A 24,050-nucleotide genomic window follows, 5' to 3' on the forward strand; every position below is an offset into this window, starting at 1 on the left:
TATTTTTTTGGTCTAGAGGAAAATTATATTAGGTTCTTTAGAGTAATTCTAGAGGAGTTAAAAACAGTCATGTACAATAATGTTGGGTAGAGACTGCCACCAAAACTGAGATAAAGAGCACAACTTTGAACCCTTTGCAAGTTAACTAAGAAACCACCAGATGCAATTAGTCTGATCAGTCTTGACCAAGAAGTAAAACCTATGAGCCGAGTTACTGGTTTATTTAAATCTAAATCCACTCACAATTTTATTTTTAGAGCTCTAGAGTGTCTGGTCAATCATTCCAATTGGCAATCTTTCAAGGTATATATATATACACCTTCTTCACATCTCAGTACAAATGTACAATGTGGGTCCACAAATCATAGTCATCTTACCAAAAGCACTTTAGTTAGATAGATCAAAGATAAAACTCGAATGAACATTACTTTTTTCAATTGTTTCCTAGTTTTATTCCATTCATGAGATAAACATTACAAGTTTTATTCAAAAACCGTCTCTCTCTCACACACACTTCAACTTCTTTGGGCGAATTCAAAGACAATAGCAAGTTCTTTTCCTCCTTGTGGGATGCATGGACCACGTGTAAGGCCGTCAGCATGACAAATTCCTGCACAATCAATTGTAGTCTTGCATTACCCAAGATACATTTTACAGTCACTATCGTCATTGGGATTAGCAGCATTTGATTTGATATCTGCATCATGAGTTTCACGTTAAGCAAAAAATTATCTTTTAAACCCAATAAAAAAAAGTCAGAGAGAGAAAAACTCACCAATAGATTGAGCAAAGAAGATAACAGAAATGAGGAGAAGAAAGACTAAATGGAATTTAACTGAAGCCATTTCTCTTTGTCAGTTGCTCACATTTGCAAAATAGTTTCATAGGTCTAGAATATATGGGCATCTAAAAAAGAGATGAGCAGAAGTTGGATGAGTTTTGGTTGAACAATATTTGTTTCCTTGTTTTTCCGCAAGTGTTTGGAAACTTAGGAAGACTAATAGTAGAGTTTGTTTTATTTTGTTAGTGTTTATTTAGAATCTTAGGAGAGTCCGTTAGAAATTTCCACATGAATCTGTTTTGTTGAAGTCCTATATATAAGATATCCTGTGGCAAGTATTCGGTTATGAAGTTGACTAAGTGATCTGTCTTCCTCTCTAATTCTGTTTTTGCAATCATTACATCCACAGAGTGCTATGGTGTATCTCTACCTAAGTTAGACGAAAAAGAAAAAAAATAAAGAAAAACAGAGAGAGGAGGTTGAGTAATCAAGGCAGCAAATAGTTTTTTAAACATCACAAGTTCCGATTCCATTGTTCAGCGGAAAAAGTAACAATTCTTGAGTGTGAAGATGAAGACTCTTTCCAAAGTGCAGGATCTTTGAGAGCTTCTAGAAGAAGTTTTGCTGATCTTGATGAAGTAACAAAACTGAAGGAAAAATTAATTAAAGAAAATGCAAAAGCTCTCTACCTATTACAACAAGCTATTCATGAGGATATCTTGTTAACAATCTTGATTGTCGCAGCATCCAAGGAAGCACGACTGACTTTACAAAAGGAATTCCAAGATCAAGACAAAGTGAATTCTTTGCATCTAATTTGTGAGATAACCAAGAAACCAAGTGAGAGAATTTGACAAAAAACAAAAATAAGGATAGATTTTTTTGTCTATTTCAGCCACTGAAAAGAGTGAAACATTATAGGGTTAGTCATGTATCAAATTTCACACTCTATTTGAATCAGATATTCTACCATATATATTGTGCAACTCTATGTCTGTCAAATTTTCATTACAGTATTCCAAAAAAATAAAGGTATATTGACTAAAATTTGGGAGATATTTTGCATGAGAATAATTGTAAGTTCTCAATTACATATTGTTAAAATTTGAAACTGGTTTTTAAGGCATGTGATTAAAAATATTTTATAATTTTCATATTGAAGGTTATAATTGATGTTATTCCTTAATAAGCCCCTAAATAGCCAATAAATGTCGTTTCGAAAACAAGTTTGAATGGATAACAAAATAAGCTTGAAGGGAAAATACATGGTTAGCTAGCCCATATCCATTGAAGATAACCCTTAGTAGGTGTCTTCTTTTCTTCTATATAAATAGAAGACTTGATCCCTAATTGCTCTAGCAAGAATCCTATACCAATCTTATTCTTTTGATTTTCGATCAAAAAAATTTGTTTATTAAAAAAAAAATTCAAAAACTTATGATAAAGAACTACCTAATATTCGACATCAATGTTGAGTACCTTTCACACATGGACCTCATTTAACATTTACATATTCCACGGCCTAAAGTTCAGTGGTGTTTACGTTGTCCATCGTTGGCATTAGCTGGATTGAATGTATAGGACAGTGGATTTATACATATCTTTGGTAGATTTATTTATGTAAACATAGGCCCTGTGGTTCTAAGATACACATATGCTTCCCCATCTGACTAGCTAGTCGGCTAATCTGGCGACTACCCTAGAAAAATTAACAAATTCGACTCCATGCTAATGTTGTAACCCATACATTAATGGAAAGAACTGTAAAGGCCCATAATCGATCAAATTACTAGGGAGAAAAGGATGTTAAAGGCTTCAACACAAGGGGAATTTGGGAGGCGCTTATAGTCTTACCTCAACCATTTTCGCACATAAGTTCTTTCGATACTTTGATCTCAGTTTAAAATTTATACTCATAACCAGCCCATGAATTCAGGCCGTACAAGTAAGATTACCTTTTTACCACTTTTTTTGTAATTATATAGTTTCCCGTCACAAAAAGTATGATTTTAAGGTCAACTTACAAGAGTAGTACTCCAAATTCAGGATTTATAATTAGATCAATAACAGAGGTTGACATGTAAATAGATGCCCTCATGACACTAATATTTTTTGGTCAAGAGAAAAATTATATTAGGTTCTCTAGAGTAATTCTAGAGGAGTTAAAAAGAGTCATGTACAATAAAGTGGTTTAGAGACTCCCACCTAGATTGAGATAAAGAGAACTACTTTGAACCATTTGCAAGTTAACTAAGAAACCACCAGATGCAATTAGTCTCATCAGTCATGACCAAGAATTAAAACCTATGAGCCGAGTTATTGGTTTATTTAAATCTAAATCCAACGAAGATTTGATTTTTAGAGCTCTAGAGTGTCTGGTCACATATTCCAATTGGCAATGCTTCAATGTATATATATACAAAAACCTTCTTCACATCACAATACCAATGCACAACGTGGGCCCACAAATCATAGTCATCTTTCCAAAAGCAAGAAGTGGTCTTCAGGGATTATACCCATATTCATAACCCATATGATGAGACAAAACTCTCAGCGGCCAATTCCACGATTGAAGCCGTTGATCCATCTAGTGTGCATTCGACATCTATACCCACCACATACTTCGAACCAGATCAAACATCGATGAAGATTCATATTTGATGCTAATATTTATATATATATTTCACCTCCAGATACGGGGCAACAGTTGATCATCAATGGCAAAATTGACTTATCCACACTCTCCATTTTCCACTTCTAAAGACCAACTCATGTTGCATCACCCGCTTGAAATAAACCCTTATGACAGATGATAGTGACACATGAATGTCCTAAAAGAATCTCTCTCTAATGATTAACTAGTAGCCACCTCCTTTTTCCAACAAAACTAAGAGACGTCTCAAGTTTTTTTTTTTTTTGGGTCGAAGAGACGTCTCAAGTTTCTTCCTATGCATTTAGAAAATTTGGTGGAAACTTATTCACTATTTTCATTACTCTTTTTGCTTCCTTCACTTTTGAATTCTTAACTAGCCCTTCAACCAAATGCCTCATTGTTCTAAAGTTTGGAATCTTATCTTTAGTTATACTCCCCTTGTAAACCTCAAAGGCCTTGTTAATTTCCCCTTTTCTACATAGATGATACATAAATGTCCTAAGAGTTGCAGCATTAGGAGTACAAAAAATTTCCTCTGAGGCTATCATGTACATTTTTAACTTCGTCAATCAAACCACGCTTAGAGTAACAGGGGGCCAAAGGTAGTTGTAACTGATGGTGTCTCTGGCTTCAATCCTGCAAAACTAATCTCTTCAATCAAAGCCAAGACATCCTATAGTTTCCCATGATGGGCCAAAATCTTCACATTATCAGCACAAACATTTGAGGAACCCTTCTCAATCATTACCTTCCAGGTTTTCCCAACTTCATCGATCTTAACATTCTTATACAAGGAATCCAAGATTGCCATATAATTGTTGTAACCTCTACATCCTCTCTTCCATTTCTTTCATTTCTTTCAAAACTGGAACATACCCCTCACACAACAACTTGATTAAAATACCATAAGAAACCTTATGAGGAGAAATGCCATATATCTGAGAGAATAGGTAATGATCAAATTTCTTGAATTGATTAAATGCAGAAAAAGGAGCATTAAAGGGTGTTATGGATATTTTATAATAGACCTGTCTGGGTCGACCAAAGAAGAACTGGACCGATCAAACCTTGGCCGGACCATGAATAAAACGAAGGCACTAAACAAGGTATAAAATTTGAATCATATCCAACCTCCTTAAAGATAGGGATAAGGATTGCGATCAAGTCGGGTTAGTCTTAGAATCCAGATCGAACTCTACAACTACAATCCAAGTAATACTGTCTTGACGGATAAGATTCCTCTCCTCAGGAAGCTAGCAACAATGACAGAGTTCTATTCGAACTCCATTACTGCATAGTTAAGGTAACCTCTCCTAAGATCTATAAATACTCACATACTCATCATTATCAGGTATGCACTCTTGAGTTATTGAATACTTTGAGAGATTGAGCTGGCTTCCTTTGTTCGTTTGAACTAACTTGTTCGTCGGAGACGAAACTCGACCACACGGGTCGAGCACGTATTTGCAGGTTCGAGCGTTCGATCAGGAGGGACCAAATTCTGCATCAACATTGGCGCCGTCTGTGGGAATCTTGATCAAAAAGCCATCGTATAAATCAGATCAAGAATGTCAAACCAACCCTACGGTATGTTTTTTATTGAAGGGTTCGTCTGCGATTCAAGGTTGCGTTTAATCCCTTCTTATGGGTAATCCGTACGGTATGCGTATCTTTCCTTTTCATTGCTACGAATAATTATTAATTTACTCTGCATTGAGGTATTGCCATCGATATGAAAATCACCGAGAATTGGTTTCCTTTTAATCATGCAATTAAGAATCAATATGCGTGAAACGGATGAAATTGCATTCAGCGACAATTTGTTTGTTTTTATATGATTTTTTGAGATTGGCATTGTCATCATTATAATCAGTTTAATATTTATATATTCTGATATGGACAAAACCATAGACAAGGTCTACTTTGTTTTCTTTAGTTTTCTGAACGGGAGATCATGATTATCTTAGCAATGATCGAATGAAAACAAAAGAGAATGGAGAGCTGAAGGTTCTTTACTATTTTTTACGTTCTTTATGAATTTTATTTTGACCGTACCAAACTCGTTCGGGCATCAACAAATGTATTCCATGCCAATTGAAGCAAAAAGGGGATGCACCTAGAGAAGAGAGAGAAACTGCTGCAATCTAACTCCAATTCAGGCGATTCTAAGCAGTCTTTCACCATCATGCTCCAATATATGACGTTAAAGGGTGTTCGCCATCAGAATTGTTTTTCTTTGAAGGAAGCAGATTTACCAAAGTTCTCCAGGTTGCACGAGGAACCAAGCTGGATGAGGAGGTTGATTTTCTAGGCTTGAAGCCAGTCACAAGCTGCTGCAGCACAAGAAACGGGTTTTACTAATCGTAAATCGGATTGAAAAGCCAGAGATGATTTGAACAGAAGGATTTTATCGCTCCTGCAAATAGACCAAACATTGCTCGATTGCCATTCCAAGAAGAACTTCACGTTGAAGCCAAGTGTTGTCCGAGGCTTTAATGACATAGTACCAGTTTGGATCCAAGAAATCATCAAAATCAAGAACAAAAGCAGCTTGTCCTTGCGTGCGAAGAAGCATCTCGGCTTATTCTAGTCGAGAATTGCAATATATCGCACCAGAAGAGACAAGTTCATCATGGGAGTACAATGATTCATATTTATCTATATGACCGTTACTATTCTTCTAATGGTGCATGATCGGAATTATTCATCATATACAACTTAGAGTTGAATGTGGAATATCAAACAATATTACTCTTAAGTCAGCTAGCACTGGAATTCAGTAGCACCAATGTGTTTAGCTTCTACAACAAAAGTCTTATATACAATATTTTCAAAGCCTTTGAGCTCGTGGATAGCAAAATATCATCAAAATTACAAGTATGGAAGCTTGAGAGATAATCGACCATACATGATCGAGATAAAGGAGTTTTACATACAAGAAAAAGTTCTCGGCTGAATGAAGCATAACAGCTTAGAAAAGACTTGACCTATCATGTTTGGGGGAGTAAAGAGAGATAAACATCTCACATCTCAACCTATAGAGAAAGATTTCTTCAGTTCTCAACATTCAACTCCCTAGCTCATTACCATGGGCAGTTCCCAAATTAAACTCCCCGGCTCATTACCACGGGCAGTTCCCAAATTGAACTCCCCGGCTCATTACCACGGCAGTTACCAAATTGAACTCCCTAGCTCATTACCACGGGCAGTTCCCAAATTGAACTCTCTGGCTCATTACCACAGACAATTCCCAAATTGAACTCCCTGGCTCATTACCACGGGCAATTCCCAAATTGAACTCCCTGGCTCATTACCACGGGCAGTTCCAAAATTGAACTTCCTGGCTCATTACCACGGGCAGTTCCCAAATTGAACTCCCTGGCTCATTACCATGGGCAGTTCCCAGAATTGAACTCCCTGGCTCATTACCATGGGCAGTTCCCAGAATTGGAATCCCTTGCTCTTTAGCTCGGCTAGTTCCCAAAATTGAACTCCCTTGCTCTTCAGCTCGGCCAGTTCCCAGAACTGAACTCCCTTGCTCTTTAGCTCGGCCAGTTCCCAAAATTGAACTCCCTGGCTCATTACCATGGGCTGTTCCCAAATCGAACTCCCTGGCTCATTACCACGGGCAGTTCCCAAATTGAACTGCCTGGCTCATTACCATGGGCAGTTCCCAAATTGAACTCCCTGGCTCATTACCATGGGCAGTTCTCAGAATTGAACTCCCTTGCTCTTCAGCTCGGCTAGTTCCCAAAATTGAACTCCCTTGCTCGAACTCATGAAGCAAGGCAGTTCCCAAAGTGAACACGAAACATGGAGGCAATGGAGAAGACTAAAGGAACTATGAAAGGATTAACATAATGCTTGACCAATACATGGTCAACCAAACAACTTCAAATGAAAGCTCAAGAGCTCGACCAGTTTGATGATCCACCCAACCAACAAGCAATTCGGCTAGATCAATTGTTTAAGCATTATGAAAATTCAGATGCATTCGACCAAAACAATGGTTTAAATAGAGATGATACAAAAGGCATGGTTAGTCAAGGTTAATCAAGGAATTTTACAACAGAACAAAGTATAAGATGACCGAGGGCAAGATTTTGTCTTGCAATTTAGCATATGACTTCTCATGGTTGAAAGAAACTTAGTCCCTTGGCCTCGAACATGGAATTAACGTGACCAAGTGACTGGGGGGCTTATGTTATGGATATTTTATAATAGACCTGTCTGGGTCGACCAAAGAAGAACTGGACCAATGAAACCTTGGCCGGACCATGAATAAAACAAAGGCACTAAACAAGGTATACAATTCGAATCATATCCAACCTCCTTAAAGATAGGGATAAGGATTGCAATCAAGTCGGGTTAGTCTTAGAAACCAGATCGGACTCTACAACTACAATCCAAGTAATATTGTCTTGGCGGATAAGATTCCTCTCCTCAGGAAGCTAGCAACAATGACAGAGTTCTATTCGAACTCCATTACTGCATAGTTAAGGTAACCTCTCCTAAGATCTATAAATACCCACATACTCATCATTATCAGATATGCACTCTTGAGTTATTGAATACTTTGAGAGATTGAGCTGGCTTCCTTTGTTCGTTTGAACTAACTTGTTCGTCGGAGACGAAACTCGACCACACGGGTCGAGCACGTATTTGCATGTTCGAGCGTTCGATCAGGAGGGACCAAATTCTGCATCAAAAGTCTTCTGATCCGGCCAAGCTCATCCATCTGATCAAAAGTCTTCTGATCAGTAATTCCTGCAAGACCATAAGATCAAATTAAGGTGGCAAGGAAAGTTTTTTCCAGTGATCTTGGGATCCTTCTTGTGGGATTCAATTAGAGCTTCGATGTCACTAAAGTGATGAGATTTCACTAGGAGCCTGACAGCGAGGTCTTGAGCAAGCTATCGTAAGGGTTATCGAAGAAAGGCGCTTCACAAGGTTGAACAGAAAAATGAGGAAAAAAAGAAAGAAGTTTTGATAAAAGAATGCAAATTACCCATATTAGTAAATTTAATAAAGGAGATAAATTACTAGTAGATCATGATAATATCATAAAACAAAATCTAAAAGATAATACATATTTATATACTCAAAGACAAGATATTAATAAATCAAGATAGGTTTAATCTAAAATGTATTCTTACTCAAGAACAAATTATTAAATAAAAAGAATAAATCATTTACTAATAAATTATGTAAATCAAACATCATCTAAAATGCATTCATAATCAAGATCAAATTATAAATTTAAAAAAATAATCAATCACTAAGAAATCATGTAAAACCATAAACTTGATCGTAGAAAAATAAAACAATAACATATTGAAAATATGAAGATTGTACTTATCATGGAAAAATCACAAAAAGAATAATCACCCTTAGATAGAGGTCCTTCAACACTCTATATTATCTTCTTCTTTTCCTACATCCTTGTATTTCGTCCCTATTTTTACTTAACCAATATGGATTTTCAATTCTGTTGTTTAATATACTCACCATTAACTCCACGTTCTCACCATCTTTCTTCTCTCCCCTCAATATTCCCTCGACTTTCTCTCTTCTTAAATCCTCTAAAACTTCACATTTTTCACCATCCATTTCTCTCTCATCTCAATATACTTCAATATTCCCTCAATATTCTCTCCTCCTAAATCCTACTAAACTCCACGTTTTTTTCCCCCCTTTTTTTTTTTTCTGGTAAGGAAGGGGGGGAGCGGGAGGGGGGGAACCCCCCTCCCCCCCGAATATTATACATTGTCATATTTGCCGGGTTTCACCCGGTCTCAACAGGAGAAAACCTGATCGGGCCTGGACCGAATGGGGCTCCACATGACAGTTGATCGGGAAGGATGCCGATCGTCCATGACCAAAAGCGCAACGTACGCCACAGATATGGCAATCATCCTTGTTATAGAAAGTCAACTCAGCAGCTGATTGAATGGGACTAACAACAAGGGAGCATGATCCGAGGAGAAACATCAGCCCTTGTCTGGCTGACTTACCAAATACATAAAAGGTAATATCCATACTATAAATGCACAGATCTACCCCTCCGGTAAGTAACCAATACACACTGAGTCTATTCTTGTGTAGCTTTAACACGAGACCTCTCGCTCTTCGTATTCTGACTTCATCATCGGAGGCGGTTGCCCAGCGCACAAGCCGGCCCGTATCTAACCCTTTTTGCAGGACTCACCGTCCCGGATACGAGAGGTGACTCAGCCGGATCCAGAAGCATAAGTGATCCGCATCAGTTTGGCGCCGTCTGTGGGAACGACAAAGCTTGGAAGTCATGGTGCGACGAACTAACGGACGTTCCCGACAAGAAAGTACAGGGGATGATCGAGTAATTCCCGAAGAAATGATTAATCCATCGGTTCACGAGGAACAAGAGGTACTTCCAGACAACATGGTTCTGGACGATCCAAATGAAGAAGGAACATCGCGAGGTCCCCGGGACCAAGCCATTATGGCAGATATGGACGAGATACGCAAAGGTATGCTCGAAATGCAAGGGGTATTACGCGGTTTGGTCCATCAAATTGGGGTCGAACAAGGACCAAGGCGTAATACCCAGTCCGGAAGGTTAATGAAAGCCTTCAGGACGGTACGAGGAGCCCGACATGCAAGGCGCATCCCGAGAACACAAAATACTCGGGAACAAAGGGAAATACAACCCGATCGTAGCAAGCGCCAAACCACGCCCAATGGGACAAGGATCAGTGCTTTAGAGCGTATTTCGTTGCCGCCTAAAACAGGATCCTTGCCCCCCAGGGATCGTCGGGAAGAGGTCGATGAGATCGTGGATAAGGAGGAAGAAGGGGAAAGCCAACCCCAACATTCAAGGTCGAGAATTTCGACCTCTCGGGCACCATCCCAAAGGAAGGAGACTACGACCCCTCGGTCGAGGGGGGAGCGTGTCGAGTCCGATGAAGATGGAACAAGGCAAAACCGGCTGCGAAGGCGAGTGGCCGAGGTCGAACGAAAGCTGGAAGACCGGGATCATGACGAAGATCTTGACGTAGTAGATCGGGAGCCGTTCTCGGATGAAATCATGAACATGCCTCTCCCTAGAAATTTCATCATGCCGACCTTCACCCCTTTTGAAGGGAAAACAAATCCAAAGGAGCATATCAGCTACTTTAAATCAGTAATGACTGTGCTAGGTCGGGAGGATGAATTGCTCTGCAGAACTTTTCCAGCGTCACTCAAGGGCCCGGCTATTAAATGGTTTAGTAGTCTACGACCAGCATCAATAAATAATTTCCGGGAGTTGGCCCAGAAATTCATAGCCCGATTCCGCAGCGCAATCGGGAGTAAAAAGACGTCCGACAGTCTCTTTGGCATACGACAAGGACGAAATGAGTCCATTCGGGATTATCTGAAAAGATTCGACGAAGTTTCCATCGAGATCGAGGAACTTGATGATCAAGTTGCATATAGTGCGCTTTGGAGTGGCATTACCCACCAAAGGCTTCTGGAAGTCTTGCTGACGGATAAGCCAAGAACGTACGGGATGCTGTTACGCAGGTGCCAAAAGCAAGCCAGTGTTTATGAAGTGATAAATGCTCGAGTCAAAGCAGATCGGGACAGAAGATCAGATCGGGATGTGGATAAACCATCCCCGAGTTACAAGCATCAGAGGTCAAAAAGTAACTGGAAGCGTGAACAAGTGAACTATACTCCTCTAAACTCGAAGCCGTCAGAAATTCTGATGAATATTCGGGATAAAAAGGAGTTGAAATGGCCCGGGAAGATACGTGCACCTCCAGAAGATCGGGATATGACGAAATATTGCCGATTCCACCAGGATTACGGCCATCATACGGATGCCTGTCGGAATCTGAAGTTTGAAATAGAAAAATTGATTCAGCAAGGAAAGCTGGGTCAGTATGTAAAGCAATCGGGGAAGAGCCGAGCGTACTCACCCGCGCCAAAGAAAAGAGGCCGATCCCCAAGTCCAAAAGAACTTGTCAAAAAAGCGGACAAGGGAACGGAGAAGGCGGATCGGGAAGAAACACCTGTGTACGTGATTATGGGGGGACCAACTGTGGAATCAATCAGAAAGGCAAAGCAAAAGGCTCGGTTCGTAGGGGTTGTTCATTTGCCTAAGAAAAGGCAAAATCCGGCATGTCCCGAGCCAATAACTTTTACGGACGCGGACTTAGATGGTGTCACGTCACCACATGATGACGCGATTATCATCAAAGTCAAAATAGCAAACCGGGAGGTTCACCGAGTTCTGGTGGACACAGGATCTTTTGTCGATCTCATCTCGTATGATGCCTTCAGAAGATTGAAGTTGGCTGATGATTTGTTGACACCATCATCAACGCCACTATATGGTTTCGCAGGATCATCCACAGTGGCAGAAGGAACGATCCATCTGGATCTCAAAGTTGGAAAGTCACCTCGAGATACTTTGGTTCGGGTAAACTTTATGGTGGTCGGGGAGCTGTCGGCATATAATGTCATTCTGGGACGACCAACATTGAATGCACTTGAAGCAGTGGTGTCTCCCAGACATATGAAGTTAAAGTTCCCGACCGAATCAGGAGTCGGGGAATGTTGCTCAGATCAATCGGCTTCCCGACAATGTTATACAAACTACTTGAAGGAAAAGCGTAAGCCAGAAAGTTCGGGAACAGCCATGAACGTCGAGGTTCGGGATGATCGTGATGAGGAAAGCATGCAACGGGCGGAACCCGTGGAAAAGCTGGAAAGGATCCAACTTAGTCAATCCTTTCTTGACCGAGGAACGTTTATTGGCTCAGAACAACCGGAAGATTTCAAGGAAGAACTTACCCGGTTCTTGTGTGATAATGCGGATATCTTTGCATGGTCGGCAAGTGATATGCCCGGGATAGACAGGCGGGTAGCAGAGCACAAGCTCTGGATACGGAAGGACGCAACCCCGGTCATCCAAAGACGAAGAAATTTTGCGATTGAAAAGAACGAGGCAATCAGGGTCGAGGTTGACAAATTAGAGAGGTCGGGTTTCATAAAACCAATCGAATGCCCGACCTGGCTGGCCAATGTGGTCATGGTTAAGAAAGCAAACGGAAAATGGAGAATGTGTACCGATTACACTGACTTGAACAAAGATTCCCTAAGGATTGCTACCCTCTCCCGAGGATTGATCTTCTGATCGATGCCACTGCTGGTCACGAAGTCCTTAGTTTCATGGACGCATACTCGGGATATAACCAGATCTTGATGAGTCGGGAGGACGAGAAACACACTTCCTTTATGATTGATCGGGAGAGTTATTACTACCGAGTAATGCCGTTCGGCTTGAAAAATGCAGGGGCAACTTATCAGAGAGCTGTCAATAGAATTTTTCAAAGGCAAATCGGGCGAAACATGGAGGTCTATGTAGACGACATGCTTGTAAAAAGCTTGGTTCGGGCAAGACATTTGGCTGACTTGGAAGAGACATTTGATGTTCTCAGGACGTACCGAATGCGCCTGAACCCTGAAAAATGCGCCTTCGGGGTTTCGTCGGGAAAGTTCCTTGGGTTCATGGTTTCCCAAAGAGGAATCCAGGCTGATCCAGAAAAGATTCAAGCACTGATCGAGATGACACCACCAGTTACAATAAAAGAAATCCAGTGTTTAACCGGGAGGGTGGCCGCTTTGAACCGGTTCATATCCCGAGCTGGGGAAAAGTGCAACACGTTCTTCAAAGCCTTGAAGACTACGTCAAGCTCGGGAACAGTCACTTGGACACCGGAATGCCAACAGGCCTTTGATCATCTTGTAATGTATCTCGGGACAACACCTGCTTTTGGCCCGACCCCGTGTCTGGGAGGTCCTTACGATCTATCTGGCAATTTCGCCAACGGCGGTCAGTGCAGTTTTGGTTCGGGGTGATACCGTTCAGAACCCGATCTACTATGTGAGCCATGTGCTTATAGATGCTGAAAAGCGGTACCCGGACATCGATAAACAGGCGTTGGCGCTTCTCGTGGCATCACGAAAACTAAGGCCTTACTTCCAATCACACCCGATAATAGTCCCGACTAATTTTCCATTAAAGAAAATACTACAAAGACCTGATGTGGCAGGGAGGATGGTCGGGTGGTCCGTGGAGCTTAGTGAGTACCAGATCGAATTTAGACCGAGGACGGCCATAAAAGCCCGTGTATTGGCCGACTTTGTTGTCGAAAGCACTCTACCACGGGGGAGCGACCCAGTATCAACGGCTGGAGTATCCGACTTGTGGATTCTGCATGTTGATGGTTCGAGCAATGTTCGAGGATCGGGAGCAGGCTTGACCCTCTGTAGTCCCGAAAACTTCACTATTAGCTATGCTATAAGGTTTAAATTCCCAGCCTCAAACAATGAAGCAGAGTACGAAGCTGTCATAGCAGGCTTACGAGTGGCCCGAGCTCTCAGGGTTCGGGAGCTAGAAGTAAGAAGTGACTCTCAACTGGTTGTCAACCAAATCAAGGGGGAGTATGAAGCGAAGGATGAAAGAATGGCTAAGTATTTAGTCAAGGTTGGACAGTTTCAAACTTTCTTCGAACGGGTAACATACCGACAGATACCAAGAAAAGAAAATGAAAACGCGGATGAACTCTCCCGATTGTCAATGGCAAACTACAAAAACTTGGACTCGGCGGTTTACATTGAAGAATTAAGTGGCCCGAGTATCCAGGAGGTAGAAACCTTTGAGATCAGTAAGGAACCAGACTGGACCACACCTCTGATTGCGTATATTCGGGATTACATTCTCCCGACTGATCCAAAGGAAGCAAAAAGAGTCCGGAATCAAGCCGCTCGGTTCACCATGGTCGGGGATCAGCTGTATAGGAGGTCCTTCACAAATCCTCTCTTGAGATGTGTTGGGCCATCCCGAGCAAGTTATGCCCTAGCTGAAATCCACGAGGGCATATGTGGCGCACACATGGGTGGGAAGGCATTGGCACAAAAAGTATTAAGGTCGGGAATATTCTGGCCTACAGTACAAAAGGACGCGATTGAATATGTCCGTAAGTGCGAACGATGCCAGAAACACGCTAATGTCCCAAAGTTACCAGCGGTCCCCATGATATCCGTCTCCAACCCGACGCCATTTGCGATGTGGGGAATGGACCTTGTCGGCAAACTACCGAAAGCTCCTAAGAATCGGGAGTATATGGTGGTTGCAATAGATTACTTCACAAAGTGGGTCGAGGCTGAACCATTATCTTCCATCACGGAGAAACAGATGGAAAAGTTTTTTGAAGAGAAGATAATATATAGGTTCGGGATACCCCGGATATTAGTGACGAACAATGGCAAACAATTTGAAGGCGCCGGGTTCAAATCCTTTTGTATGAGGTACCATATAGAACATCGATTCGCTTCGGTTGCCTACCCCCAGAGCAATGGACAAGTGGAGGTCACCAACAGGACGCTTCTCGATGGGATCAAAAAAAGGTTGGAGAATAATCGGGCAATGTGGGTCGAGGAATTCCCGAGCGTCCTCTGGTCATACAGAACTACGGTGCGAACCCCAACTGGCGAAACCCCTTTTTGTTTAGCTTATGGGACTGAAGCCCTAGCTCCCGTGGAAGTATTGGCTGGATCGTTACGTTATGATGCGTTTAACGAGCAACAAAATGATCAAGGACTAAGGGAGAATTTAGATCTTTTGCAAGAAGCCCGAGCAAGAGCACAACAGAAGAATGTATTGTATCAAAAAAGAGCAGCACAACACTACAATTCTCGGCTTAAGAACCAAAGATATAGATCGGGAGATCTGGTTTTAAGACGTACAGGGGCTTTAGACCCGAGAAATCAAGGAAAGCTAGCTCCAACATGGGAAGGACCTTACCTGGTAGAAAAAGAAACAAGGCCGGGATCATACCGACTGAAGAATGTAGAAAGCGGAAAACCGATTGATCGTTCATGGCATTCCACCAATTTGAGAAAGTTCTACCAATAACCATTATAGACGTCAGGTCTGTTCCGACTGTGCCTCCATCTTTTACCAGATCAAATCTTTCTAAGGAAGATACAATAAATTCGGGTCCATCCCGTTTACAATTACTCCTTTTTAAAGGAACTTGCATCTTTTCTTAAAGATACCATTCACTCGGGTTCATTCTTGTTTGAATAATAATTCCTTTTTAAAGGATCTTGCATCTTTCCTGAAAGATACCACTCATTCGGGTTCACTCCCGTTTGATTAATTACTTCTTTTTAAAGGAACTTGCATCTTTTCTTAAAGATACAATTCACTCGGGTTCATTCCCGTTTGATCAATAATTCCTTTTTTAAAGGACTTGCATCTTTTCTGAAAGATACCACTCACTCGGGTTAACTCCCGTTTGATTAATTACTCCTTTTTAAAGGAACCTGCATCTTTTCTTAAAGGTACCATTCACTCGGGTTCATTCTCGTTTGATCAATAATTCCTTTTTAAAGGATTTTCATCTTTTTCTGAAAGATACCACTCACTCGGGTTCACTCCCATTTGTTTAACAAATCCTTTTTTGAAGGAATTTACATCTAGGAGATACAAATCACTCGGGTTAATCTCGTTAATCCACAGGGGGAAGTTGTTTGTGCAACAAAAATAGAGAAAAAACTTGATTCATTCATAAAAAAAATTACAATATTCGGTATCAAGCTTTAGTCAATTTTCACCGAAGGACTCTCGGGAAGATCTTCTCCAGTAGCTGGTTCAGTCGCGCCTTCAAGGGACTCCAGCATACCTACAATATCGGCAGGAGAACCTTGAACCTCTTCATCACCCCGATCATGCTCATCTGGCAGCTCACTAACTTCTTCTCGAGCTACTGTTTCTTCATCTTCACCCTCCCCTCTTACTTCGTCCTCAGGGGAAGGTTGGGGAAGAGGATCAATATAATCCATAGCGTCGGGAAAAGGGAAATCTTCAAGCTCGGGAAGACCTTCGGGACAAGGGCGTTTGAGCTCATCATAAATCAAAGGGTCCAACAGCTTCTCCAACTCTAGGGGACGGGGAAGATCTGTTTGCTCTAGAGCCTTTTTAAAGGCAACCCGCATACCTCTCTTAAAGGCGGGAGTAGCAACAGCCAAAGTGAGACTCTTAAACTCTTGAGTCATGCAGTATTCCTCCAACACACCTCGTCTAGAGGCTTCAGGACCCGAGGACTCCAGCTCTTTCAACTTCTCTCTCAGCTGGGCATTCTCATTCTTCACCACCAATAAGAGGGCTTCAGACGCCCTCAAATCCTCAGACACCTTCCCGACTCTCTCCTCCAGGTCATTAACCTTCCCTTTATACTTACTTTTTCTTTTGGAAAGGGCATCCCTTTCCTTCTTCAGCTTGGCCGCTTTCTCTTCGGCATCTTTCAGCTTCTTCTCCGCCTCTTCCTTTTCAGTGGTAGCAGTGCAGGCCTGAACGTTCGACTCCCCGTGGAGCTGTTCGTCCAGCGCTAACTGCTTTGCTTGGTCCCGAGCCCTACGAAGAGACTCAGAAAATATGTGTACGGCACCAGCAACGTATCTGAAGAAAGATTACCCGGGTAAGAAGAGTGATAATAGTGATTCGGGAGAAAAAGGGAGAAAAAGACAGGTACCTGAATCCTTCATTAAAAAACTCCCTATTCGGGAGATTGCGCAGATACGTTGCATCAGCATCGTTTGTAGCTTCATTTAGCCACTGTTCGGCATACTCGGAATCACTGAAAATGGTGTTAAAACCGAAATCACCGGCCGAAGAAGAGGGGGCAACCTCCGGGGGGGGGGCCCCCCAACCCCCTTTTGGGAGGGGGGGGGGGGCGCCCGCCGGCCCTCCCCCCCCCCGGGGAGGGGGCTCCCCCCTCGTCTCCTGGGGGGTGGGGGGGGGGGGGGGGGGCGCGCCGCGCCCCGGCGCCCGCGGGGGGGCTTTGGGGCGTGTTGGGCGGCCCCCGGGGCGGGGGGGGGGGGGGGCGCGCCCCCTTCCCTCCTCCCCCCCCCCCCCTGCCCCCCCCCCCCTGATCCTCCCCCCAAACTTAATTAAATCTATCGAAAAAGAAAGAGGAAGCAAGAGAAAAGAAACAAAAAGAAAGAAAAAAAAAAAAAAAAAAAAGCAGGCAGGGGGGGGGCGCAAGCCCGGAGCGCCCCCGGCGTGCCTGCGGTGGTCCCCTTGGGTGGTCTGTGTGAAAACTGTAAAAAATAGAGTTAAGATTTATAACTTTTATACTTGAGATTGCTTGATTTAGGAGTATTTTGTCTTTGTTTTAGTGATAGTATTCATTAGGTGTTGTTTTATTTAGTCTCAACATGTTGCATTTTGTTTAGTTCATTTTTGTCACATTGCATGAATTTCCCTTCTTTTTATGGATGAATTTGACTGTTTCTCTTTCTCTTGAACATGTAGGTGAAGATTCATAAAGAACATGTCCTCTAACTTTGTTGTAGAGTTGTTGCTGCATTGCTACAACAACGGAGCAGAATATTCTCAGATCCAATTCAAATGGAATTGACCAAAAAGGGCTAACTTAAGTGGACTAAATTCTTGTAAATACATGATGGTTTTCAGCCCTTGATCTCAGGAGGAAGGTTCTAATCCTATGGCCAGAATCTAACCTAATGATTGAAGACATTTATGGAAGAAAGAGAAGAGAGGCAAGGAGGACAAGAGGGGAGATTCGACCAAGGTGTGGATGATAGACTTGGCTGAGAGGAAGGAGGTAGAGAATGAATGCTGGAGCTCTTGTGGAAGCAAGGAGCTGCTGGAGTTGCTGATTTGCTGAAGAAGAAAGCTGGAGCTCATGTGGAAGCATTGAAGCCTTAGTTTATTCTTGTTTATATAACTCTATCTTCTTATTTTCTAGTCTCATGTCAACTATACTTGGTTTTATGCATTCGAATTCTGTTATGGGCTAAATCTTAGCTGTGTTGGGATGATAGTAGTACCTAAACCTGAATTTTGATATGTAATTAATCATGTGTTCTTTAGTTTTATTGCAATCCACTTTATTGTTAATGAATTCAGCATGTTATATTGACTAATTTCAGTTCTTGAATGATCTTTCTTGAATGAATGTTATGATTTCATTAATTGGAAAATTAATGAAGTCTAGGTGTTTGTTGAATTGTGTGAGTTAGCATCATCTTTAATTAGGTTGTGTTAATTAGTAGGTTGGGTAGGAATACCCAATTACCTCACATTACCATTGATTGGATTGGGTTTAAATTGCATTCTTAATTCAATTCTTCATAGGAATATGCTGATGTTGATTTAGGATGCTAGCTTATGTGTATTGGAAAATACCATATTGCCATTCATTCCAAGTTCTTGATTTATCTTGGGGTTGTAGTATTGCTTTAGTATTTGTGTTTTAAAATTGGGGGAAGGGAAACTTGATTCCTAACATACTTGTCACTCATTAAGTTTCTTCCATTGCTCAAATCTATATTTTAGTTCCTTAGTTTTCTTTACCTGTCATTTGGTTAATTAGTTAGACAAACACCAATCAACCTTGTTAATTTCATTTAAATCAATTTTATTTTTACATTGAAAGTTAAGGATATAATTCTCCGTGGGATCGATTTTGTACTTATCATTTATTACTTGATTGCGATACGTATACTTGCGTAATATCTTGAGATACAAGCAACAAGTTTTTGGCGCCGTTGCCGGGGAATTTTGTCTTTGATAATTAGTGTAGAAGTAAGTTTTTGTTTTATCTACTGAAATTTCTTTACTTTGATATTAGTTTCCTTTTATTCTCAGGTGTTTTTACCCTTGTATGAACACGCTGCCTGATCAAGAGTTGGCACCCTTTGACATCGAAATAGAAAGGACATTTCGAGCTAGAAGAAGGGAGCAACGAGGCCTAGCAGCAGTTCCAACAATGGCTGAAGCAGTGAGAAATGGATTGAATAATAATGAGAATAATATGGCAGCTGAGGGTGATGATAGAGATAGAGCCATCAGAGCATACGCTGTCCCCATGTTGCATGAGCTGAATCCAAGCATAGTACGGCCAGATATTCAAGCCTTACATTTTGAACTTAAGCCGGTGATGTTCCAAATGCTTCAAACTGTGGGACAATTCAGTGGGCTTTCAACAGAAGATCCTCATCTCCATCTTAGACTCTTCATGGAAGTAAGTGACTCTTTCAAGATACCTGGAGCAACTGAAGAGGCTTTGAGATTGAAGCTATTCCCTTATTCATTGCGGGATAGAGCAAGAGCGTGGTTGAACTCCTTACCTCCCCAATCAGTAGCTACATGGAATGACTTGGTAGAGAAGTTCTTGATGAAGTACTTCCCTCCAACAAAGAATGCCAAGCTCAGAAATGACATAACTGGTTTTCAACAGTTGGATAGTGAGTCTTTATATGAGGCATGGGAGAGGTTTAAGGAGCTCTTGCGTAAATGTCCTCATCATGGCATTCCTCATTGGATTCAGATGGAGACTTTCTACAATGGTTTAAGTGGACAAACTCGATCCATAGTTGATGCATCAGCCAATGGGGCTATATTGGCAAAGTCTTACAATGAGGCTTATGAAATTTTGGAAAGGATGGCCAACAACAACTACCAATGGCCAGTTGAAAGAGCTGCTGCAAGTAAGAGGGTGGCTGGAATTTATGAGTTGGATGCAGTGACAGCCTTAACTGCACAAGTTTCATCTCTCACTAGTGTGTTAAAATCTGTAAACTTGGCTGCAATCGTACAACCACAACAAAATCTAGCAGTCTCTTGTACATATTGTGGTGGGGAGCATGTCTTTGATAGTTGTCCATCTAACCTTAATCAGCCTACTATGTTGGTAATTTCAGCAAAGCTAATAACCCATATTCCAACACTTATAATCCTGGTTGGAGGCAGCACCCTAACTTCTCTTGGAATGGTCAAGGACAGAATGTAGGCCCATCATCTACCCCAACTAGACCTTATCAACTTCCAAGTGCTCAACAAGCAAGTGAAGATTCAGCTTATAGAACCTTCTTCATCAATTGAGCTCCTATTGAAAGAATACATGGCAAAGAATGATGCAATTATTCAGAGCCAAGCAGCTTCATTGAGAAATTTGGAGAATCAAGTTGGGCAGCTAGCTAATGCTTTAAGCAACAGACCTCAAGGATCACTGCCAAGTGATACTGAAAATCCTAGGCGGGAAGGCAAAGAGCATTGCAAGGTTATTTCATTACGGAGTGGGAAATATATAGAGCCACCTCATGTTAAGTCCAATCAACCGAAGGAAACTAATCCCTGTCCAAGAAGAAAGGGAAAAGGAAGATCCAGTGGCTGTTCAAAAAGACCAATCTGATTTTGAACACCAAAGTGTTGAACCACCAGCTACAGCTCCATTGCAACAGGGTTCTCCAGAAAAAGTGCCTTATAAACCACCCCCTTTCCTCAAAGATTTCAAAGGCAGCAACAAAACCATCAGTTCAAGAAATTCTTGGATGTTTTGAAGGAGCTCCACATCAATATACCATTGGTAGAAGCACTTGAACAAATGCCAAATTATGTGAAATTCATGAAAGACATCCTTTCTAAAAAAAAAGATTTGGAGAGTTTGAAACAGTAGCCATGACACAAGAGAGTAGTGCCTTCTTGCTGAACAAGCTTCCTCAAAAATTAAAGGATCCTGGGAGTTTCACCATTCCTTGTGCTATTGGAGAAAATTATATTGGGAGAGCCCTTTGTGACCTTGGAGCTAGCATTAACCTTATGCCAATGTCAATCTTCAAGAAGCTTGGTGTGGGAGAAGCAAGGCCAACTACAGTAACACTTCAGCTGGGCCGATAGATCCTTAGCTCATCCCGAAGGAAAAATTGAAGATGTCTTGGTAAGAGTTGATAAGTTCATCTTCCCTGCTGATTTCATTGTTCTTGATTTTGAAGCTGATAGAGATGTGCCCATCATTCTTGGAAGACCCTTCTTGGCCACTGGAAAGACTTTGATTGATGTGCATAAAGGAGAATTAACTATGAGGGTAAATGGAGAGCAAGTCACTTTCAATGTTCTCCAGGCAATGAAATCTCCAGATGAGATAGAGCAATGCTCAATGGTAGATATCATAGAGGAGCTGGTTTTAGAAGAAGTTGAGACAAAGGGTAGTAAAGATCCATTAGAGCTTTCATTAACATCTGAAATTTCACAAGTGGGTGATGAAGCAGGTAGCTACATTAAATGGTTAGATGCAAGACCAGCTGAGACATTAAGAAAGAATGGATTTGATCCTCTTGTATTATCTGAGCATGCAACTCAATCTCCTAAGCCATCAATTGAAGAGCCTCCTGTGTTAGAATTGAAGCCTCTTCCAGGACACCTTAGGTATGCCTATTTGGGTGAAGGAAAGACACTTCCAGTTATCATTTCAGCAGTGCTAACAGCAGAGCAAGAAGATATGTTAATTAAAGTGCTGAAGAAATACAGCAAAGCATTAGGATGGACCATATCAGATATCAAGGGAATCAGCCCATCAATTTGCATGCACAAAATTCTGCTGGAAGACTGCTGTAATAATTCTGTGGAGCATCAAAGGAGGCTGAATCCAATTATGAAGGAAGTGGTCAAAAAGGAAATCATTAAATGGTTAGATGCTGGGGTGGTGTATCCAATTTCAGACAGCAAGTGGGTGAGTCCAGTACAATGTGTCCCCAAGAAAGGAGGAATGACAGCTTGTGGAGAATGATAATAAGGAGTTGATACCTACAAGAATAGTGAGTGGGTGGAGAATATGTATGGACTATAGGAAGCTTAACAAGGCTACAAGGAAAGATCATTTCCCTCTACCCTTCATTGATCAAATGCTTGATAGATTGGCTGGAAAAGAGTATTATTGCTTCTTAGATGGATACTCAGGGTACAATCAAATAGCCATTGCTCCTGAAGATCAACATAAGACCACTTTCACTTGCCCATATGGTACCTTTGCCTTTAGAAGAATGCCTTTTGGTCTTTGTAATGCCCCAGCCACTTTCCAAAGATGTATGATGGCCATTTTCACTGATATGGTGGAACAATTTGTAGAGGTGTTTATGGATGATTTTTCGGTTTTTGGAGAAACTTATGATGAATGTCTCACTCACTTGGCAAAAGTTCTACAGAGATGTGAAGAAACCAATTTAGTCCTCAACTGGGAAAAATGCCATTTTATGGTTAGAGAAGGGATTGTTCTTGGACACAAGGTTTCCAAACAGGGTCTAGAAGTGGATAAAGCCAAGGTTGCCATTATAGAAAAATTACCACCACCATCAAGTGTGAAAGGGATTAGAAGCTTTCTTGGACATGCTGGGTTTTATAGAAGGTTCATAAAAGATTTTTCACAAATATCTAAACCATTGTGTAGCCTGCTTGAAAAAGAAAGTCAATTCAGCTTTAGTGAAGCATGTATGACAAAGATTTTTAGAGTTGAAGAAGCAAGCTGATCTCTACACCCATCATTGTGGCACCGGATTGGTCTATTCCCTTTGAGGTCATGTGTGATGCTAGTGATTGGGCTGTAGGAGCAGTTTTGGGACAGCGTAAGAATAAGGTATTCCATTCAATCTATTATGCTAGTCGGACCCTATCAGGAGCACAACTGAATTACACTGTCACCGAAAAAGAGCTCTTGGCAGTTGTGTTTGCATTTGACAAATTTAGAGCTTATCTAGTGGGGGCAAAGGTCATTGTGTTCACAGATCATTCAGCCATCAAATATTTGATACACAAGAAGGATGCTAAACCAAGGCTGATTAGATGGATCTTATTGCTTCAAGAGTTCAATTTGGAGATAAAAGATAGGAAGGGGACTGAGAATCAAGTGGCTGACCATCTGTCTAGGTTGGAAAATCCAAACCAAGCAGCTGAATTTGAAATTAAAGAAGTCTTCCCCGATGAACAACTCTTTGTCGCTTTCCCTCTCAACACCTTGGTATGCTGATTTTGCTAATTATTTAGCCAGCGGACTTCTACCCCCTATGATGCCCACTCAACAAAGGAAGAAATTTTTACATGAGGTTAAAAGGTATTTCTGGGATGAACCATTCTTATTCAAGCTATGTGCAGATCAAATATTGAGGCGTTGTATCCCTGAGGTAGAAGTAGAGGATGTGTTGAGGCAATGCCATGACTCCCCATATGGTGGACATTATCAAGGAGATAGGACAGCAGCAAAGGTCTTGCAATCGGGGTTTTATTGGCCAAGTATGTTCAAGGATGCCTATCAATTCATTCAAAAATGTGATAGATGTCAAAGAGTGGGAAACATCTCAAAAAGGAATGAAATGCCCTTAACCAATATCTTGGAAGTAGAATTGTTTGATGTTTGGGGAATTGATTTCATGGGGCCTTTTATTCCTTCATATGGCAATCTTTACATTTTAGTAGCAGTGGACTATGTATCCAAGTGGGTGGAGGCTGCTGCTTGTTCAACTAATGATGCAAAGGTGGTTATTGACTTCATGAGAAAGAATATCTTCACTAGATTTGGTACTCCAAGAGCCATAATCAGTGATGAAGGTTCACATTTTTGCAACAAATATCTTGGAGCTCTATTGTCTAAATATGGAGTTCGCCACAAAGTTGCCTCAAGCTATCACCCCCAAACAAATGGACAAGCTGAAGTTTCTAATAGACAAATCAAGTTGATTTTGGAGAAAACAAGATGCCCAACAAGGAAGGATTGGTCCATAAGGTTA

At 41.4% G+C, this 24,050-nt stretch overlaps 1 protein-coding gene, 1 non-coding gene and 1 pseudogene across 2 annotated transcripts; 1 reads left to right on the forward strand and 2 right to left on the reverse strand.

Moving 5' to 3' along the window:
* Positions 1–3,727: 3,727 nt before the first annotated feature.
* LOC148998768 (small ribosomal subunit protein mL103 (rPPR7) pseudogene) lies at positions 3,728–9,044 on the reverse strand (annotated as a pseudogene).
* A 1,555-nt stretch (positions 9,045–10,599) lies between these two features.
* LOC148998769 (uncharacterized) lies at positions 10,600–12,594 on the forward strand. The gene has a single exon (XM_089141727.1). It carries the CDS (start codon positions 10,600–10,602, stop codon positions 12,592–12,594), a length of 1,995 nt encoding a protein of 664 aa, XP_088997853.1.
* A 7,105-nt stretch (positions 12,595–19,699) lies between these two features.
* LOC148998770 (small nucleolar RNA R71) lies at positions 19,700–19,806 on the reverse strand. Its single transcript, XR_016171118.1, has one exon. It is a non-coding gene; the product is annotated as a small nucleolar RNA R71 (small nucleolar RNA).
* Positions 19,807–24,050: the final 4,244 nt, after the last annotated feature.

The sequence above is a fragment of the Hakea prostrata genome, unplaced genomic scaffold, assembly GCF_041222555.1.
Source record: "Hakea prostrata isolate BN-2017 unplaced genomic scaffold, UWA_Hpros_2 contig_148, whole genome shotgun sequence".
NCBI classification, from domain to species: Eukaryota; Viridiplantae; Streptophyta; class Magnoliopsida; order Proteales; family Proteaceae; genus Hakea; species Hakea prostrata.

Coding starts and splice junctions, on each gene's coding strand:
- LOC148998769 (XM_089141727.1), top strand. CDS start 10,600: ATGACTGTGCTAGGTCGGGAGGATGAATTGCTCTGCAGAACTTTTCCA.